This window comes from Orycteropus afer, unplaced genomic scaffold (assembly GCF_000298275.1).
Source record: "Orycteropus afer afer isolate SDZICR_OR568_19922 unplaced genomic scaffold, OryAfe1.0 scaffold00368, whole genome shotgun sequence".
NCBI lineage: Eukaryota > Metazoa > Chordata > Mammalia > Tubulidentata > Orycteropodidae > Orycteropus > Orycteropus afer.
The window spans coordinates 1,626,924-1,649,881 of NW_006921955.1; the positions used below are offsets into that span (position 1 = coordinate 1,626,924).

The window sequence follows — 22,958 nt, forward strand, 5'->3', positions numbered from 1 at the left end:
TAATTAATAATACAAAGGAAAAAAAAAAAGATCATATCAGTTGACTCAGAAAAGGCATTTGACAAAATCAAACACCAATTCTTGATTTAAAAAGAACACACACACACACACAGCAAAATAGGAATAGAGGAGAAAACACTCACATAATTAAGGGCATATACAAAAACCTAATAGCCAATATTATGCCTTTTTTTAATGACCTTCCTTTCCCCCTCACTGAGTATGCAGATCTCATCCAATTCCTTTCCTGCTTAAAGATCTTCAGTAGATCTGAAGATCTTCAGGTCTTCATCTCCTACTAGATAAATTTTAGATCTCTGGTGGCGTGGAGGTAAGGCATTTGGCAGGTAAAAAGAAGGTCAGGAGTTCAAACCTACCAACTGTTCTGCAGGACAAAAATGAGGCTATCTACTTCTGTAAAGCCTTGGAAACCCAGTGGGGGACGTTATGAGTCTGAATCAACTCAGTGACAGTGGCATTGGTTGTGTGTGTGTGAGCATGCACATGTGCATGAGTTTAAGGGCAGCACATAAAACTCTTCCTTATCTAATTCCTGCTGTCATTTTACACCTCTCCTGTTGTCCCCCACTTCATATACACCTGTACTATAATCTCACAGAATTTCATGCAGTCCCAGGACATCCAACTCTCATTTTTCCACTGCTTTGCATATGCTCTTTTCTCTCCCTGGGAAGGGTCACAAGTGCTGTCATGAGAGAGACTACAGAGGAACTGCAGACCCAATGATAGCCAAGCCAAGAACTTCCGCACAGAAAAAGAACGGAGCCACAGCACCAATTGGTGATCTGTGTTTGGGCTCGCCCTCCTCACTTGCTTGCCAGTAATTGCAACAGAGAGACAACTAAGTACCAGAATGGCATGCCGTAGAGCTAAGAACTCAGCAACTTGGGCCAGCACTAGATCAGGACTAAGAACCCAAAACAAACAAAGGCGGAGCCCTCAACTGTGTAGAAGGGAGCTTTCTGGGCTAGATGACAAAAGAATGCCTTCTTTCTGACATCCAAACTGGGCAAGGTGGAAGCTGCTGTGTATGGTGCTTGGGCTTTGGAGACAAGAGGGGAGGAGAATGAGTAGAGGCCATTTTATCCTGGACTGCAGTTTATCAGGGTAGAAATAGTGGACATATGTGTGCAAGAGGGAGAAAAGAGAGCTGAAGGAGATGATAAAGAAGCACCTTAGATGTTTGAGGGCACCTTCAAAGTGAGACATTCATGTTTTATGATGATTATTTTGATAATACAACTAGGAATCTGATCTTAAATACAGCTCAGTAGTGAACTTGTTTTAAATTAAGTGTTCCCTTTTGTTTCTGTTTAATCTAGCAGATAGAAATTGAGTTTTTTTAATGTCGTTTCCACATGACAAAGCCCATTGAAATATGTGTTTATTAATGTTTTTCATGTGTACCCTGAAAACTGTCTAGAAATTGAATATTTCCATAGCTATGTAATGCTCAATTTGGCAATTTTCATTATTATTGTTCTTTTCCTACCACCAGAGTGTGTTTTTCCTTTAAGTCCTGTGAAGTTTTTGGGAGGGGAAGAAATAACTAAATTATTCCTTTAAAGGCTTTATTTATCAACATTAATAAAATAAGTATATTTCAAATAAGGTAAACAAAAAGTGTTTAACACTATATTCCAAGAGATATGTTAGACTGATGAGAAGATAAAGTAAAAAATGAGGCGGCCTTTGACTTAAACACGTGTACATCTAATCAAAGACATTAGCTAGAATTAAGTGAAAAACTAAATGTAATGATCCTTCTTTTATACAGACTTCACAATATGAACTTTCAACTATTCAGACATGGTCAAGAAACAAGGATAAAAAGAATCAATTCCAGCAATATCAAATATGCAGAACATGGATGTACCTTCACTAGAACCTGTTCACTCAGATAGCCAGGTGCTGTATATAGTGGTAGCAGTGTATGCAAACACATTTATTGATACTTGGCACACAGTGTGAGCATAGCAGTATTTTGCTGACTTAAGAGTGCCAGTATTGCACTCAAGTTATTACCATAATGCTTACACACTAAAATTTATGTACTTTTACTGTAGGATAGCATCTCAGCCTCTTACTTAATGCCCATTTATTCATGTTATACACAGTGCTCATGTGCTTGGTTTTAGGTTCCAGCATTTGACAAAAATAACAAAGTGTAAGGAGGCAGGGAGAGTTGTGGGTGGAGTATATTTAAGTGTGATAGAGGAGATTCAATTGACAAATTTTAATAGATTCCTCTAATAGATATAGGCACTTCCCTAGTCACCACCTAAGGAAATAAAACAGCACAAACATAAATACAGACACCCATTGAAACACATGGTAGTTTGGGGACTATTTAGTGTAACTATTGGGATATTATGGATTTGTAGTATTGTTATTGTATTGTGGATGATGATAATCTGAAATCTTTGAGAGAAAGTTTTATTTATGGTAAGGTACTTTTTAACAAAACAGTCAGTTTACAATACATTTTAAGAAGTTCCACCAGTCAACAGTTAAAATAACTTTTGTCAATTTAGCAGTAAAATGGCCTTAAAATTTTTTACTAGCTATTCATTTGTATCTCGGAAGGAAGGTTGGGCGATCCTACTTCCGTAGTGATACTGCCTCGGAAACCCAAGGAGGGGTCGCTATGAGTCGGGGCCGACTCGACGGCAAACAACAACAACAACATTCATTTGTATATTTTTACAATATTATGCATATTTATAGAACTGTAGATAAAATTTCCACACAACTATAGAAGGAAGGTTAAATGGAAACTTATAATGTAAAATCAAATGATAATACCTGCTAAACTCTTTTCACTGATAGCCTGGAGATTGTTTTCATTGACTTTAAGTTCTTCTAATGTAGATGGCAATTCTGAAGGGATCTGTATCAAATTGTTTCCATCTATATTCAGATACATTAATTTCTTCAGAAGCTTAAAAAAGCAAATTTCAATTACTCTTTTATTTAGTCATGAATCTACAGACATGTGTCTTATTTAATAGTTAATTTAGTAAGTTAAGTCTCACAAACCTGCATTGACTTACATAGGTTTACACAGTAAAGTTGGAGCCATATGAGCAGTCCCCATACTCACCCTGCCAGGTAGAATGGCCTGGAGGATAACTACATTTTATGACTTTGTGATATAGTGGTTAAAGCATTCAGCTCCTAACCAAAAGGTCAGCAGTTTGAACCCACTAGCTGCTCCATGGGAAAAAGATAAGGCAATTGCTTCGATAGAGATTTACAGCCTTGGAAACCCTATGGGGCAGTTTTAGAATAGGACAGAGAATCCCAAAACAAGAAAAGGAGGTAATTTCCTACAACATCTGCCTCTTTGTCCAATACAGAAAATGGACTCCCTAACACCAGCATCTTTCTATAAGGAAGGTGGATAAACGGCTTGTGGCAGATATTGCTGGTCTGAGAAGCATGCAGACACCTTAAATGTCTGAAGCTCACTTATTGCCACCCTAGAATCTGGATAAAAACCAAGAATTGGAGTTAAAGGGGCCATGATTTGTCCACAGCTTGGGCAGAAGATTGTCTAAGGGAATAAATAGAAGTTTGAGCTAGTGGGATATAATGTTTTACTTAAAGCTTTTTAAAGAGCATGCATTTGTGTGTATTTGTCCACACACACAAATTGCTCATCTCTTCTGCCGTTGTTTCACTGAAATTGCTTTCCTCTCTCTCTCTTTTTTTTTTTTTTTTTGTTATTGTTGTTGTTTGTAGTCAAGTCTAGTTCTTTCAAAGGTTTGTTCTATTTCCTATTCTCTCTCTTCCCCTCTTCTTTCCTGACCTATATCCCCACATGCTACTTTTCATCTGAGTGCATTTTATTTTCTAGAACCCCTTCCAGCCAAAGTATTCTGCATCAGATTGTGCATCAGATTTTGCTCATTGCACAAAGTTAATGATGTTCCATCTTGCTGGCCTGAAAATGTTGATAGTTTTCTGATGAGTTCTCCTTAATTCTCAGGAAGTACTTTATAGACTAAGAAACCTATTTTCACACGTTTTCAGCTACATGAGGAGAAGCTACTCCATAAATGCAAAACATTTTTTTTTATCATTAACACTATTGTTGATGATCTAAGAATGAAGAATAGAAAAACTGCTAGAAATATGTAGAACAACAAACTATATTCAGGATAAAACTTTCATACAGGTTAGGGCATATCAGTGAGGAAACTTTCTTAACTCGGGAGAAAACTATCATCTATAGAGATTTTACTACATCTTCCCTTGCCTACCTCCAATCATGCCCAGTGCAAGTCACACAGGAAAACAGATTAAATATATTGTTATTTGCAAATCAAATCATAATGTTTTTACCTTGAATGCTTTGGGGCCTATGTTTGAAGAGGTGATATTATTTTCACTCAGATCAAGTCTTTCCAAATCAGGTAATCCATTAAATGCTTCATTTGGAATGGAAGTGATAGAATTCCCTAGGACAAGCAGTAGTAGTTTATGACAGGTACATGTGTGTGTATGTACATATATATGTGTGTGTGTGTGTGTGTGTGTATAAAACAAAATATAAATAACAAAATACAGCTAGACTGTGTTACATAGTCAAAATTTTCTCCATAAGACTTGCTTTGTTCTAGTATATCATGTTTTAGATAAAGCCTCTCACTTAAAGCATCCAGAATGTGGTCTGCTTGACAATTTCATATTTTACAACTACGATATGTTTCTGGAAGTTGTGTGGAATTGGTTTTCATAGTTCTTCATATTTCCCCATTGACATTTCTTAGACCTGGGCTGGAAATGATGCTGTTTTTATCAGTGAAACATCAAGCACAATACTTACCTTCTCTGAGCATCAGTTTCTTTCTCTAAGAAGTTTCAGAAAGTAATCTCTTCAGTCCCCTCCTATTCTAATGTTGTGTCTCTGATTTTTCTCTTTGATTCTGTTCTATCTTCAATCTATAAAAGTTCTATATGCCTTAATTTTATGAAGCTTTTGTGTGTGTATGTGTGTGTATTTTACATTTAACCAAGTATAGGAGTTGATGATTTTAAACAACAAAAAACAAATGAGCTTACTTGAGTAGTAATGCTATAAAAACAACATGGTGATCTTATAAAGCCAAGATTTGATAATGTGACCAACCATGGATCGTTTATCTTTTGTAAAACTTTAGATTTCTCAAGTCAGTTTTCCTTAAAGCTGAGTGTAACTGGCACATAGGCCAAAGGAGCAAAGAACCTTATTGGAGCTGAATGATCACTAGGTATGGGACCTGATGTCAAGAAGCGCATTAACGCCACAGTCATTGTGACACTAGGAATGTTCTCAGACTGGCCATTCCTAGTCAAAAGTGTTGAACTTTGTCTATTGAGTATTCTTCTCAATGATAATACACTTTAGAGTTGAAAAAAAGTCAATAGGCCCCATTCCCTTACCAGTTTCACTTGCGACAACTTCTTATAAATCATTTGCATCTAAATTCTACTCTCAGGGCCTGCTTCTAGGGACTTTACCCAAGTCAATCATGAGCATAACAGCAAAGGAGTCACCCTCCTCCTGAAATGTACTCTGAGCCCTATTCAGACTCTGTCACACTTGCATCTTCAGGCCACCCCTAGTGTGGGCCTTCTTACACAGATGAATGCCCAGGTCCATCCAGTCTAGTCCAGCCTTCCCTCCAGCCAACCTAAGACACATATCTGATCATGACATTTCTCCACTCAAAACTTGCCAGTTGACCCCATTAAAACATGGGCAAAATGTCTAAGCCACTGCCTACTCACTAGAACAGTGAAAATGAGGGAGAAAACAACTAATAATACAAAGTATTAACCAGGGTATGAGGCATCAGAAATTCGTCTACATGACTGGTAGGAAAGTGCAACTACTTTGAAGATAGGCCTGGCAGTTTCTTATATAGTTAAGCATATATTTACCATATGGCTAAGCAGTCCCACTCCAAGAGAAACAAAAACTTAGGTCCACACCAGTATCTATATATGAATGTTTATAACAACTTTATAATCAATCCAAACTGGAAACAACACAGATATCCCCTGATTACTGTGATCCATCCATACAATGGAACACTACTCAGCAGTAAAGAGGACAAACTACTGATACACACAACAACATAGTTGAATCTCCACATCACTATGCTGATGAAAGAAGCACAACTGAAAAGGTACTGTCCATGTATATGACCTTTTTGGAAAGGCAAACCTATAGGGCCAGAAAACAAGTCAGAGGTTTCCAGGGATGGACATGGGGAATTTTGAAGTGGAAATGTTCTATATCTTGGTTGCCGTGGTGGTTACATGACTGTGTGAATTTACCAGATATCATTGAAATGTACAATAAAAATTAGTTTTACTCTGCAAATTATACTGTAATAAAGCAGACTTTAAAAACAAAAAGGTCAATGGAAAAATCATTAATGTGATTTGGATGAATTTGCTTTATATATAACTATTCTACATTAAGCTCATATAATCTCTTCTGCAGAGTTTAATTATATGTTTGAAAATCTTTTCATGGTTAATTTATATTATTATGAAATTAAAATGTAATGTTCTTAGGACCATCAGATGTCATTTACTTTTAAAGCACAAAATAAAACAGAAGTCAACATCTCTTACCAACAAGCTCCAGACTTGTTATCTCTGGTGCTTTTATTGGTGGTATCTCTGTGAGTTCCACTTTTATGCAGCTTATGGTCTTATAAGACAGAGAGCACCTGTGTGGCAGAGGTGGTGTGTCTCTAGGAGGAGCAGGTTTTGGAAATTGAGAGGGTATTCTGAGACCATCTCTGACAGTATCTTCTTCATCTTCATCTCCTTCCTCATCCTCCTCGTCTTCCCTTCCTTCATTTAGATGTTGATACGCCTGCATCTCCTCCTCTTGAGCACTCTGCTCTTGCTCTTCCTCTCTTTTTTCCTCCTCATTATCTAGTTTTCTCTGATCTTGAGGTCCAGAGCTTTTTGTCTTTTGCTCCATACTATCTTCTTTAAATTCTTCCTTCTTCTCTTCCTCACACTGAAATGCTTTTTTTCTTAATTCTTGATCCATGTCCACCTGAGTAGGTAGTGGTTGCTTATAAAGTAAACTGGTAAGTTCTCTTTGTTCTAAAGAATCACCAGAAAATTCAGTTATATTATTTAATGCTATACCATTGAACAGGGAATAGACTAATGAATGACCAGGCAAAAGGCAATAACCGGGACAAGTTGATGATGTTAATAAAAGGGAAGATAATGACAATAAAGTTAGCAAATGTAGTGCTCTTGAAAGATGAAGTACATCTTGAAATTTTTGCTTGAAAAGTTTTAATGCAAACTTTATTTTTTAACATCTTTTATAGACTTTTTCTTTTTGGTCTCTGAGTCTTAATACTTATTTTTACTAAAAGAATATGCTTCCTGATGACTAAAGGAGGAATAATATTGGCACATGATACAAAATGATAAACAGTCCTATTGTCAGATTGGTATATAATCAGATGTAATACCTCTATAATAGAGATCGTTTAGTTACTTAGGGTTATGGATAATGTAAGAATTTGTAGGCCATCATCAGACATAAAAAAGTGAAATATAAGTACATTTTACTTTCTTGTGATAGAGAGATCAGCTTGTGTTTATGGATTTATTATTTTATCTGATTTTATTCTTTTAGCTCCATAAACCTAATATACACTCTAGAATTTAGGAATATATAAAGTTCTCCATTTCCCTTTTAGGCTCTATTTAATTCATTTTTACTGTATGAGACTTATCAGAGACTTAGAGGACTTCATGATGGTGCTTTATCTAGACATGTGAGCAAAAATGCTTTTTATCATTTCATAATGATGAGGAAGAATAGATAATAGTATAGAGTTAGTCTCCTTTTATATTTAGCCATTATTATTTTTATCAGAAAGCAGGAAAAACATGACAAAAACTAGAACTCAAACTCACTCTCTAAATGAAGAGAGAATTGAGTTCATAATTACACAGGTTTTCTTCCATCAAAATTTATAAATTTGTTTTACCATTCCCCTATGTACAGTTAATAATATATATGAATTAGTCCAATAAAGAAATTAGAAATACTATTATTTGAACAAATTTCTTGATGTATCAGTTCAGTACATATTATAACGTCTGTGAGTTACATCTCTAACAGAACATGCAGAAAGAGAATAGGAAAAATTAGTAAGAGAAAACTAATGCTGTCATATTCATACACTGAAAATACTTCCTATATATCCAAGTTTATTGTTAAAGAATAACAATAGCATTTCAAGAATATTCAAAATCCTTTGAAAAATATCTGAGAATTTCTGAATCTTGTCTTGTGTACTTTGTGTTTCACCCCAAACAATCAGTTTCATTAAACACTTTTATTCTCTAACATTTTAAAAAAGCATAATACCTTAGTGAAATAATTGGTAACATGAAGCCAAATGCAATTTCTAAATATTCTAATTGTTCTATCTGGCAGGAGACTTTTGCAGCCAGAGAAAATAGAAAATTTTCCTGTCCCTTCCCGTCATTAATGATTTAACAAATACTTATTTGCTTATTTTCATAAGGCATTGGCTATTCTTTCTTGGAATATCCATGGATAAAGTAAGGTGTAGGCCTCATTCCTGTGCAATCATTTGATAAGGATTAGTAATCAACCAAGAAAACTGCAAGATATGACCTTCTGTGTACAGAAATGCAACAAGAGACCATTGCTCCCAGACTATTCTCCTTTTTACCCTCAGATAATTCAAGAAGTAATGGCCCACAAGCTCCCACACTATTTTTGAGTGACTGAGGGCAGACTGGAGAGTTAGGGTTTCATTCTCATCAGATGGAAACCACTCCTACTTTGTTCACCATGAATTTTGCATATCTAAATGAAGGTAATGATTGTACCCATATTGTGTTGGGTTAAATGAGATAATGCGTATAAAGCACTAAGCAGAGGTCCTAACACATAATAAGAGCTCCGTAATGTTGTATGTATGTATGTATGTATCAACACTTACATGTATATATAGGAGCCCTGGTAACACAATGGTTAAGTGCCAACTTAGCACTTAAGGTTGGGGGTTCAAACTCACCAGTGGTTCTGCAGGAGAAAAGACCTGGCAATCTGTTCCCATAAAGATTACAGCCTAGGAAACCCTATGGGGCCAGGTCTGCTCTGTCATATACAGTTGGCATGTGTTGGAATTGACTTGATGACACACAACAACGTTGTTGTTGTTGTTGTGTGCTATCGAGTCGGACCTGACACATAACGACACTTCCTTGGGTTTCTGAGACAGTATCACTACAGAAGTAGATTGTCCAACCTTCCTTCCGAGGAGTGGCTGGTGGGTTTGAATCACCAGGCTTCTGGTTAGCAGTCAAGTGCCTTAGGCACTATGCTATCAGAGCTCCCCACGACAACATTAGTTGTAGAAGATGCTATTGCTACATCTATAAAGCTAACACATGTTGTATTACCCAAGAGAGTCAAGTGTGGAATGTAATCTGATCCAAGTTTACTCAGTTTAACAGAGCTGTAAAACCAAGATGTTTTATTGCTATCCCCTACCATACATTTTTCCAAATATTTTCTGTCGGCATTGTGCCAAAATTTAATGCCCTGTTGACTAGTTTACCATAATTTAAAGCTTAGGATAATGTCAGAATAAAAACAAATGATAATTAAAGTCTAAAACATATGTAGTATTTTGTTTTGGTGGACTCTATATATACCAGTATCTGAGCAGACTGGGCAGCATTCTCCTTCAGGTATAAATGTTTTGGAACAGGTCTGAGGATGGCACATGGTTTCATCACAAAGCACTCTTCCATTTGAACAGAGGCAGGTAAGACAAGGCTCAGGAGACCAGACAGCTTTGTTGTACATCATCATCCCCTTGACCAAGCAGTGCCCCTTTTTTCCTAGAAGAGCACAAATAACACACATGGGATATGTTAAATTCCTTATGTCAGTCTCAGCGTTTGTGAATAGAAATGAACAAAGTATGAAGTCAAACTGGCATAGCTACACAAGAATAGTGCTATTTGTGTGTTCATGGATAGGGTATATGTAATCCTCTGAAATGCCTGTCACACATCTCCTCTCCACCTCTCTCATTAAGCCATGAGAGTGATTTCCTCATGGTAACTGGACTCCAAATTCCATTTCCACCTTATATCAGTCGAGATAGGCAAAGTTATACAACAGCAACAAACAACCTCCAAATCTCAGTTTAGTTCTCATTCATACTTTATGTCCAAGGTGGGAGTACAGGAGCCTTGCACGTTCTAGTCACTCAGCAACCTCAACTAGGCTTTATTTCAAAGCAAGCTGCCATAAGTGCCACAGCAGTGGGAGTGAGTGGATTCAAACCATATACGTACATGCTCTAAAGTATCTTGTTTTATTGGCTAAGGCAATTATATGGCCAAAGCAGCCTCAGAAGGGGAACAACATGCAGTTTCATCAGTATCTAGAGCAGCAAGCTGGACAGCATCAATGACAAGCCCACACCCCACTCTTCTTAATATACACACAGGCGGGGAAAAGGGCACCATCATGTTTCTGTGGCACTTCTGAAACTGAATTCTCAGAAAGGTATTGCAACTACATCTTCTTTTAGGGTTTTCATTATTATTGAAATTGAATTCACATACCATATTATTCACGCTCTTAAAGTGTACAATGCAGTGTCTTTTAACATGTTCATTTCTCTTAATTATTGGGTTATAGATAAAAACACATGCCTTTGGGACTGTGGCTGTATGTATCAAGTAAACAGGCTATTAGGAGTGAGGAGCATACTAAAAGGATGTTTTCCTTTCACCCAGGTGTCAACCCAATAACTTTCCTTAATCTAACATGCCAATGTGTCCAAATTCCATCCCCAAATGAGTTCTCACATTTGTCTCCTCCTTTCCCTCACCACTGTTTCAGCCCACTTCAGGCTGTATCCATCTCACCTTTGGATACTTGCAGTAGATTAATCCACCCACCTACACCCAACTCCCTTGCCCCCAGAAAAAAGTAGAAATTTTTTTCCTGGCTATAAAAGTACTATATCCTACCAAAATACCAGCAGCCTTTTCTGCAAATAGAAAAGTTGATGCTTTAATCCATATGGAATTACAAGGGACTCCAAGTAGCCAAAACAATCTTGAAAAAGAAGAACAAGGTTAAAGGACTCACATTACTTGATTTCAAAATGCATCACAAAACTACAATAATCAAAATAGTGTGGTATCAGCGTAAGGGTAGACATATAGATCAATGGAATAGAATTGATAGTCCAGAAATAAACTTATATATTATATATATATAGCCATTAATTTCCAATAAGGGTGCCAAGTCCATTTGAGAGGAAAGAATAATTTCTTCAGTAAATGTTGCTAGGACACCTGGATTTTCACACGCAAAAGTATAAAGTTGGACTCTCAACTCCCACCTTGTACAACTATACCTCACTTACTGACTGTCTCATTATCTGACATTTCACATTTATGACCATAGTGAAAAATCTGCTATCTGACTATTTTGCACATTAATGATGTACATCTTTTGGTAATGAATGCTAAGAAACAAAGTGAGAGTAATGCTGGCTGTGATGGTTAAGATTATTTGTCAGCTGGGCTGGGCCATGATTCTCAGTCATTTGACAACTGTGTAATGATGTAATTAAGTGATCATTTTCCATTTGTGATTTGATATGGTCACTCTCTATTTTCTTATAATGCCAATTTTGACGTAACAACCTGATCTTTGGAACCTAACCACATCAGTAAGTGAGGAGTGTGTGTATAAAAATTAACTAAAAAATGAATCAGTGGTGTATGAATTGCTGTATGGAAAATGAAATTGCTCTGTAAACTTTCACCCAAATAACAATAAAAATTAAAAAAAAAGAATCAATGACCTAAATGAAAGACCGATAACTATAGAAAGGCTACATATTGTATTATTTCATTTATATGAAATATCCAGAACAGGCAAGTCTGTAAAGACAAAAGGCAGATTGGTAGTTGCCAGGTGCTGAGAGGAAGAGAGCATGGAGAATGACCACTTAATGCATAAAAATTTTCTTTTGGGTAATGAAAATGTTATCAAACTTGATGGTGGAGATGGTTACACAACATTGTGAATGTACAAATGCCATTAAATTGTACACTTTAAAATGATAAATTTTGTGATGCATTTTTTACCACAATTAGGAAAAAAGTAATACAGGACCTTTGGGAAACATTCTTAGATAATTCAGAAATGTTTAGTATACATTTGCAACTCTATTTTACACATACTACTGTTATTACATACATTTTCTGTTTTTAAATAGATTTGTGATGACATTTTATACACTACTTTAGCCTTTTTACCTTCTATTATTATAGCTTGAACATCCTTCCACTTAACTAGAGAAATTGACTTCATAAATTTCTAGCAATCATAAATTTCTAGCAATAATAATAGTACCTATTATTATTATTTTGTTGTTGTTGTCATCTGCCGTCCAGTCGGACCCGACTCATAGAAACCCCTCCTTGGGAATCCAAGGCAATATCATTACAGAGGTACATTGCTCAACCTTCCTTCGGAACCTATTATTAGATTTCCCTGCCTCCATATTCTCTTTCCCATTCAAGCTGTAAATGTGTCTTAAACTGCCTATTTTCATGATAATTGTATGCTAATTTGGGAGCTCTGATATCATAGTGCCTAAGGCACTTGACTGCTAATCAGAAGCCACCAGCCACTTCTGGGAAGGATGTTTGGGAATTCTACTTCCATAATGATACTGCCTCTGAAACCCAAGGAGGAGTCGCTATGAGTGGGGTCCAACTTGATGGCACATAACAACAACAACAACATTCCTGTTAATTTAGTGGAAATAGTTATCATTTAGAAATGTTTTGTTTCACTTAGATAATGGATAAAACTATTGGCCACAGAATATTATATAGTGATATTTTCTTTTGTATTTTAAAGTTTTATTTAATGCAACATATTTCTAACATAAATTACTGTTTTCTGCCAAACCTGAGAAAACATGGACCATTAGCTTTTTAAAAAGACCTGTTTGAAATCTTTGACAGAACCTTTAGAAACTCAATACAGGTAGTCTCTGAATTATGATATATTTGAGTTACAGTGAACTGCACTTACAATTGTCTATTTTTTGTGGTTTCTTTTTGTACATCTTATTCTTAGTAATATGTACTGCATATAATGTTGCAGCATGTAATTTGCTAATGTTATTCTCTGATGTTCATTCACAGATGTTCAGTGTTATGATTTACTGTTCAAAATACTACTGTAAGTTGGGAACTACCTATAGTTTGTATAAAACCATTCAGTGGTTTTAACTCCACTTTTGTTTTTAAAAATTTCTACAGTATGAATAAGAAATAAAAATGAAAGACCGTAACAAAGCTCTCTGCTGAAATAAGACATTTACTTACATGTTGCTTAGAGATGTATATATTAGTTTCTTGATGAAAATTGAAAAAAAAAAAATACATTTAAAAATACTATTTCAATATTACAGCCAAAAAGACTTTTTGAAAATCTAATAAAATACCTATATACAGGCATTGACAGTGTAAAGACAGTATAAAAATGAGAATTTAAAAAAAAAAAAAATGAGAGTTTGAAGTAATTGCAGTAATCGAATAAACTTCTAAACTTACTTAATTCATGCATCTTTTTTATGTTGGTTTCTACCTGTCATCCTTTCCTGTTCTCCCACTAGGTTAAACTTGGTGTGAAATTTGCTATGATCTGTGGCTCTCTAGGAAGTAGCCAAATTCCCAAGTTAATGTATCTGGGGTCTTAATATTACCCAAAAAAAGGAATTAAAAGAAGATAAAGCATAGAAAAACCAAAAACCAAACCAAACTCACTGCCATCGAGTCATTTCCAACTCATGGCAAACCTCATTGGGTTTCCAAGGCTGTAAATCTTTACGGAAGCAGACTACCTCATCTTTTTCCCACGGAGCAGCTGGTGGGTTCAAGCCTCTGACCTTTTGGTTAGCAGCCAAATGCCTTAACCACTATATCACCAGAGCTCCTTAAAGCAAAGAAAAGGGAAGGCAAAATTAAGAGACCAGTAGATACATAGGAAATGGGGAAATTGGAGAACAAGGGAGGGAAAAATTACAAGGAAAGTTAAAATGAAAGGTTATGTTTAATAACCATGTATTTGTAGAATCATCTAATAATTTATTTCTGTCCTCTACATCTATCATTATAAATGAGAAAGTAGTTTAAAGTTATATGTATTACATATTATGATTAATAAATCAAAATGGTAATTGTGGTTTTATAAGAATAGTTATAAGATAATTAATTTATTTCTTTTTCCAGCAGAATTGTATTGTTAGCATTGTTCCATAAATGATTCTTTAAATTATTTTAAAAGTTTAAAGTTTAAAAGTTTATAGATGAAACAAATTATAATAACCTGAATTGTTTGATTTTGTGGATTTTTTATTTTATTTTGTTTTTGAGAATTATATGCATGGAAGTTTTCTCTCTCTTCTCTTGAAAGCTGTCATACTTTTTTCTTACCTGGTAACACATTATAATTTGATTGTTCTCCAAGAAAACTTGAAAAGGATTCAAATTTTTCCTCTATATTATATCCAAAGTTAACAATGGGAAATCTTGCTGCTGCTGTGACAGTAGTTGTTTGCTGTACCCCAATCTGTCTGTTTGACCTGTGGTTGGGTGAGGAATGTTTCCTTAATCTTTGGTAATACATCTTGCTTCTTTGCTTCCTAGGAGTTTCTTTATTTAGTCCAAAGTCAATATGAAGAGTAACAAGCAGAATAAAAGAAAACAAAACTGCAAACTTCATGTTTGATTTGTCACCAGCCAATTTCTAGAATGAGAATGAAACAAAAAATTTTGAAGTTAATGACAACTCAATTTTTACCTCTGAAATGGACTTATAATTGTTTGTAAAACTCAATAAGCAAGTCTGAGAAATAACACATACATGAGAGATGAGCTGTATGCTATAGTAATACTGTCAAATCAGAATTCTTCTATCAGAATAAAAAAAAAACTTTTTATATTTTTACTTCTAGACCAGGAGTCAGCAAACTTTTTTTTTTCATCAAGTAAATTTTCAGGCTTTGTGAGCCATACATTCTCTGTAATAGCTATTCAGCTTTACTGTTGTAAAGCAACAATATCCATAAAATAACCAAACCCACTACCATGGAGTCGATTCTGACTAATAGCAACCCTGTAGGACAGAGAAGAACTGCCCCATAGGGTTTCCAAGGCTGTAAATCTTTACAGAAGCAGACTGTCTCATCTTTCTCCTGCAAGGTGGCTGGGGGGTTCAAATCACTGACCTTTTTGTTAACAGCCCAATGCTTTAACCACAGCACCACCAGAGCTCCTACGCACCTATTAGAATGGCTAAATATGAAACAAATGAGAGTGGCTAAATTCAAAAAAGTAATTAGAAGCTCTGGTGGCCTTGTGCCTAAAGCATTTGACTGCTAACCAGAAGGCTGGCAGTTCAAACTCACCAGCCACTCCTTGGAAGGAAGATTGGGCAATCTACTTCCATAGTCACTATGAGTTGGATCTAATTCAATGGCAGTGAGTTTGTTTTTTTGTTTTGTTTTGTTTTATGTTCCAGTAAAACTCTATTTATAAAAAAACAAACATCAGGTTGGAATTGGCCTATGGACCATAATTTGCTGACCTATCTGGCCCAATGCATGGTGGCTTTTCAGAGATTATCAGGAGATTTCTCTTCATCTCTCTACCTGTCTGACAAGTTGTTCTGTGAGTAACATCATCCACAACTCTTTTTTCCTTCTATTTTGTTTGCTCATTCTCTAACTTTATGATATTGGGGGTAGGGGCATGATTTTACCATATTAAAATAACCATAAATTGGTAAATGACATCAATTATAAAGAGGTACAAAGAATAGCTCTTAATCAGTTCATCTGAAGGGCAGCACAGAGGCCTGCACGTAGCAAAGCTGAAAAAAAAAGTATTTAAGAGATGAATAGTTACTCTTGATGAAAAAAAACTAAGGGCTGTAATAGCATTGTGGTCAGATAGGCTAGTCCACTGTAACATCAGAGTGGCGGGGACTGGAGTCAGAAGATTCACACGGTGGCTTTTATTCTTAGACCTACATTTAGGCGAGGTTTTGGCAGTTTTGCTGCCTCTTAAAGCTTCAGCACTGTAAGCCCTACCTTGATCATTGTCCCCACTCTTACCTCACCTGGTCAGCTTTTCTCTCACTGCTCTCTACTCAGGTTCCCTCTCCGTCAGTATTCACTGGAGTAGAGAGCCTTCTCCACAGTTAGTGTGTGTGGAGGAGACTATGAAACCCCATACAGTTTAAGGAAACAAGATTGCAAATGCCTTGCTACTACCATCTCTTAATGAGAAATTAAAGTATTTGGTAGTTCTTCCAGAAATCAAACCCACTGCTGTTGAATCGATTCCTATTCATAGCAACTCTATATTGTTGTTGTTATTAGGTGTCACTGAGTTGGTTGTGACTCATAGTGACCCTGTGTACAACAGAATGGAACAGTGCCCAGTCCTGTGCCATCCCTACAATCACTGCTACTCTTGACCCCATCACTGCAGCCACTTTGTCCATTTCTTTGAGTGTCTTCCCATTTTTTACTAACCTTCTACTTTACCAAGCATCATATCTTTCTCCAAAAATTAGTCTCTTCTGACAACATGACCAAAGTATGAGAGACGAAGTCTGGCCATTCTCTCTTAAAAGGAGCATTCAGTTGTAATTCCTCCAAGGCAGAGTTGTTCGTTCTTCCAGCAGTACATGATATATTCAATATTCTTTGCCAACACCCTTACTGAATCATGCATCGATTCTTCTGGTCTTCTGTACTCATTGCCCAGTTCTCATATGTATATCAAGCTATAGAAAATACAATGGCTTGGGTCCGGCACACCTTGATCTTCAAAGTGACACTTTTGCTCTTAACCACTTTAAAGAAATCTTTTGTGGTAGACATGCCCACTGCAATGCATTGTCTAGTTTCTTGACTGCTGCTTCCATGGGTGTTGATTGTGGATCGAAGTAAAATGAAATCCTTGACAACTTCAATCTTTTCTGCATTTATCATGATATTGCTTGTTGGTCCAGTTGTGAGTTTTTTGTTTCTTTGTTTGTTTAATGTTGAGGTATAGTCCATTCTGAAGGATGAAGTCTTTGATCTTCATCAGTAAGTGCTTCAAGTCATCTTCACTTTCAGCAAGCAAGGTTGTGAATGAGTCTTCCTCCAATCCTGATGTTGAGTTCTTCTTCTAGTCCAGCTTCTTGGATTATTTACTCAGCATACAGATTGAATAAGTATGGTGGAAAGGATACAACCCCGATGCACATCTTTCCTGATTTTAAACCATGCAGTATCCTCTTTTTCTGTTTGAATGGATGCTTCTTGGTCTATGTACATATTCCTTATGAGCACAATTAAATGTTATTGATTCCCATTCTGTACAGTGTTATCAATAATTTGTTATAATCTACACAGTCAAAAGCTTTTTCGTAGTCAATAAAACACAGGTAAACATCTTTCTGGTATTCTCTGCTTTCAGCTAATATCCATCTGACATCAGCAATGATATCCCCATTCTGAATCTGGCTTCAATTTCTGGCAGTTCCCTGTCGATGTACTGCTGAAACTGTTTTTTAATTATTTTCAGCAAAATTTTACTTGTGTGTCTTATTAAAGACATGCCTCAGTAATTTCTGCATTCTATTGTATCACCTTTCTTTGGAATGGGCAAAAGTATGGATCTTTTCCAGTTGGTTGGCCAAATAGCTGCATTCCAAATTCCTTGGCATAAGTGAGCAAGCAACTCCAGCACTGTATCCCCATGTTGAAACAACTCAGTGGGATTCCACCAATTCCTGGAACCTTGTTTTTCAGTAGTTCCTTCAGTGCAGCTTGGACTTCATCCTTCAACACCATCAGTTCTTGATCATTTCCTCCCTCCTGAAATGATTGAATGGTGACCAATTTTTTTTTCAGTACAGTGACTCTGTACACCTTCAGTCTTCTTTTCATGCTCCCTGGATTGTTCAATAGATGATGCTTCCTGGATTGCCCTTAGAATCCTTTAATATCACAACTCAAGGCTTGAATTTTTTTTTCTCAATTCATTCAGCTTAAGAAATGTCAAACATGTTCTTCCTCTTTTATTTTCCAATGCCAGATCTTTGCACATTTCACTATAATACTTTACTTTGTCCTCTCAAGCTGCCCTTTGAAATCTGTTCAGCAATTTTACATCATCATTTCTTCCATTTGCTTTAGTCACTTTCCTTTTCAGAGCAAGTTTCAGATTCTCTTCTGACATCCATTTTGGTTTTCTCCTTTCCTGTCTTTTTAATGACTTTTTGCTTTCTTCACATATCATGTCCTTGATGTAATTCCACAACTCATCTGGTCTTTAGTCATCTGTTCTTCAGCTGATCTCTCAATTTAGGTAAGATGTACTCAAGGTTACATTTTGGCTCTCATGGACTTGTTCTAATTTTCTTCATCTTGAGCTTAAACTTGAACATTAGCAATTGATAGTCTTTTGTGCAGTCAGCCCCTGGCATTGTTCTGACTAATGATACTGAATTTTTCCATCTTCTTTTTCCACAGATGTAGTCGATTTGATTCCTGTGTATTTCATCTGGTGAGGTCCATGTGAATAATTGCTGTTTATGTTGTTTATGTTATTCAATGAATAAGTCATTGGTAGTGCAAAATTCTATCATGTGATCTCAGGTGTCATTTCTGTCACCAAAGACATATTTTCCAACATCTGATGCTTCTTTGTTTCCAACTTTTTCATCCCAATCACCAGTAATTGTCAATACATTTTGATTGCATGTTTGGTCAATTTCAGATTGTAGAAGCTGGTTAAAAAAAAAAAAAAAAAAAACTTATATACCTATCATCTTTGGCTTTAGTGTTTGGTGCATAAATTTGAATAATAGTCATATTAACTGGTCTTCCTTGTAAGCATATGGATATTATCCTATCCCTGACAACATTGTACTTCAGGATCGGTCTTGAAATGTTCTTTTTGATGATAAATGCTTCACCATACCTCTTCAATTTGCCATTCCAGGCATACTATTGTTGTTGCTGTTATGTGCCGTTGAGTCGGACCCAACTCATAGCAACCCCTCCTTGGATTTCCAAGGCAGTATCACTATGGAAGTAGGTTGCCCCATCTTCTTTCCGAAGAGTGACTGGTGGGTTTGAACCGCCAGCCCTCTGGTTAGCAGTCAAGTACCTTAGGCACTGTGCCTACCAGAGCTCCTCCAGGCATACTAGACCATATGATTTTCTGATTCAAAATGGCCAATACCAGTCCATTTCAGCTCACTAGTGCCTAGGATATCGATCTTTATACATTCTATTTCTTTTTTTACAGCTTCCAATTTTCCTACATTCATACACTCGCGTTCCAGTTATTAATGGATATTTGCAGCTCTTTCTTCTCATTTTGAGTAAAACTGCCCCATAGTGTTTCCAAGGCTGTAAATCTTTATGGAAGCAGACTGCATCATATTTCTTCATAGACTAGTTGGTGGGTTCAAACCACTGACCTTTTGGTTAGCAACCAAATACTTTAACCACTAAGCTACCAGAGCTTCTTGTTAGTTCTATCAAAAAATCTCACTGCTGTTGAATTGGATCTAACTCATAGTGACCCCTCCTTGGGTTTCTGAGGTGGTATCACTATGGAAGTAGATTGCCCCACCTTCCTTCTGAGGAGTGGCTATGGTTGAGCCTACCATTGCAGCCACTGGGTCAATCCATCTCATTGAGGGTCTTCCTCTTTTTCACTGACCCTCTACTTTACAAAGGATGATATCCTCGAGGGACTGGTCCCTTCTGACAACATAACCAAAGTACGTGAGATGAAATCTGGCCCCTATTGCTTCTAAGCAAAATTCCAGCTGTACTTCATCCAAGACAAATTTATTCATCTATCTAGCAATCCATGGTATTTTCATTATTCTTTACCTTTGCTACAATTAAAAGACATCTTCTTTGGTCTTCCTTATTCATTGTCCACCTTTCACATGCATATGAGGCTATTGAAAATACCATGTCTTAGGTCAGGTGTTCCTTAGTCTTCAAAGTGACATCTTTGCTCTTAAACAACTTTAAAATTCTTTTGCAGAAGATTTGCCCAGTGCAACATGTTGTATGATTTCTTGACTGCTACTTCCAGGAAGACCAAAGAAGTGTTGATCCACCAGGTCAGTGGTAGAATTTTGCACTACCAACGACTCATTCATTGAATAACATAAACAACATAAATGGTGGAATAGGCAGTAAGACTGCACAGACCCTCTTCAACAAAGAAAAGGGGAACCAGTTAACACAAATACAGAAGATAATAATCCTGGACCCCTGAGCCTTGAAAGGAAGGATATAGAAGTGGACTAAACTACAACTAGCAGAAGAATTTGCATGAAAACACCAAAAAAGGAGACATATGGAGCTGCGGTCTGGCAGTGAATCTGACGGTACAGACAGCTTGGATATTGCTGAGTGGTGGTAGGACCTAAGAATTAACCTAAAAATTGGCCCTGCTAGCCGGGGACTGCACGGAGGACTGCTCTGGTGGCTAGGGAATAAAAGGGGAAGCAGCCAAGAGGATGGCGGGTTGAACTGTAGACTTTTGTCTGTCCGGAGGGCAGCCATTTTGAATGTTTACAAGCAGCTTGACCATTTTGGATATTTAAAGTGACAGTGTTCTCCCAGATTCCAGGGATTTAAGAACAGGCCCCACTTGCCAAGAGCCCCAAGAACATTCTAGACCTGGACAACTGGAAAGGTGTGACATTCCCCTTGTTACTCTTATATCCCACGCCCTCTTGGTGAATGGAGGTGCAGCCACCCCTCATTCCCACCCACATTCTGGGCCAGCAGGAATTCCATCCAGTCTTTGTTCTCAGACAGAGCCTGGGTGCTCTGGCCTGCCATGCCGTGATTTTTTTCCCCCTTTTTCTGTTTTTTACTTTGTTTTTGTCTGTTTTAAAACTACTACTATTATTATTAATTTTGTCCTTTTTACTATCATTCTTTATTCTTCCCCTCCCAGGTTATAGTTTTCAGCTTTTTTTTCTCTTCCCTGTCCCTGGTTGCAATTTTTTTTTTTTTTTCCTTTCTCATGGATAAACCTTGTCCCTGTTTTTCTCTTTGCATTTTTCCCATTTTTTGTTCATTACTCTCCTTCTCTACCTTTTTTCTCTTACTGTCCTCTCCCCAGATATTACAGGGCTTTTGTTTTGTTTTGTTTCCTTCTTCTTTTTCCCTATTTCCTTCTTTTGTTTACTGTTCCTGTGTGATTACACGGTGTATTTTTTGTCCATTTGCTTTTACTTTTTTGATTGGTTATTCAATTGTTATTCTTGTTTAACAGAGTGGGAGACAGCAACAGTCCCCATACAATACAACTACCCCCACACCTCCTGCAGCTTCACTTACTGAGTGAGAGCCACCACTTCCTTCTCCACCAATGGGCCGACGATAAACAACCACCAAGAAGAGCCTGACACTCCCTTGGCTGCTCTTCACAAGCAGTTAACAAAGATCTAAATACAATAATGCCATGATGTCTCAGAGACAACAGACCATTACAGACCACACAAAGAAGCAAGATAAAGTGGTAGAAACAAGGGAGCAGGGTACAGACCCAGAACACGTCCCTGAGGAAGAAGCAGCATTGGAATTCTCTGATAAGGAATTCAAAAGAATTATATTTATGTGTCTTCAAAGGATTGAGACACAGACCAAGAAAAACACAGACAAAACCCTACAAGAACTTTGGAAGAAAATACAATGACAAAATAAATGAAAAATTAGAAATGATTCTAAATCTACAGATAGAAATCCAGAAGACTGATACTAAATTCTCAGAAATAGATAACACAGTGGAAGAGCAAAGGAGTAGAACTGATGCAATGGAAGACAGAATTAATGAGATTGAAGACAAATACCTGAATACTCCTTTGGAAAGGGATCAATCAGAGAAGAGATCAAAACAAAATGAAGAAAGCCTAAGGTTCATGTGGGATACCATCAAAAGGAATAACATACATGTCATTGGAATTCCAGAACAGGAAGAGAATAATAAAACCACTGAGAAAATTGTCCAAGATTTGTTAGAGAAGAACTTCCCTGATATGATGAAAGATGAGAATATATCCATTCAGGAAGTCCAGTGAACCCCAAACAGGATAGACCCCAAAAGAAAATCATGAAGACATATCATCATCAAGCTCAACAAAACCAAAGACAAAGAAAGAGTCCTGAAAGCAGCATGGGAAAAACAAAAAGTTAATTGCAAAAGACAACCAGTAAGAATAAGCTCTGATTTCTCAGCAGAAACCATGCAAGCGAGAAGGCGAGGGGATGGTATATATAAAATCCTGAAAGAGAATAATTTTCAACCAAGATTATATACCTGGAAAATTATTCCTCAAATATGATGGTGGAATTAGGAGATTTCCAGATAAGTGAAAACTAAGGGATTTCGTTAACACCAGAACAACCTTACAAGAGATAATAAAGGGAGTCCTTTAAGCAGAGAAACAAAAATAGCAAATAGCAACTGACCATTAATACACAAGATGGCATAACCCAGAAACCACAGCTATAGACATAGCTAAAGTAAAATAAGCTCACAAGATTGTAAACAGGGAACCAGAGACATCAACTGGCAAGTGAGGAAACTACAAACCAAAAAGAGGGGAAATATCGTGTAGCTACGGAACTTCTGGGAGCTCTGGTAGCATAGTAGCTAAGGCACTTGACTGCTAACCAGAAGGCTGGTGGTTCAAATCCACCAGCCACTCCTCGGAAGGAAGATAGGGCATTCTACTTCCGTAGTGATACTGCCTCGGAAACCCAAGGAGG

General features: G+C 36.8%; 2 protein-coding genes across 2 annotated transcripts in view; one reads left to right on the forward strand and one right to left on the reverse strand.

Moving 5' to 3' along the window:
• The window catches only part of ECM2 (extracellular matrix protein 2), a 53,516-nt gene extending 38,647 nt beyond the window's left edge, over nt 1–14,869 (reverse strand). Inside the window, exons 1-5 of the mRNA XM_007953006.2 lie at nt 14,581–14,869; nt 9,751–9,939; nt 6,652–7,137; nt 4,369–4,484; nt 2,827–2,962 (exon numbers count right to left, since the gene is read on the reverse strand). Coding sequence (XP_007951197.1) covers nt 2,827–2,962; nt 4,369–4,484; nt 6,652–7,137; nt 9,751–9,939; nt 14,581–14,869 — 1,216 coding nt within the window. The remainder of the gene's footprint in view (nt 1–2,826; nt 2,963–4,368; nt 4,485–6,651; nt 7,138–9,750; nt 9,940–14,580) is intronic.
• Nucleotides 1–22,958, forward strand: part of LOC103207414 (centromere protein P) — a 617,074-nt gene that overhangs the window by 424,675 nt on the left and 169,441 nt on the right. The window lies entirely within an intron of this gene.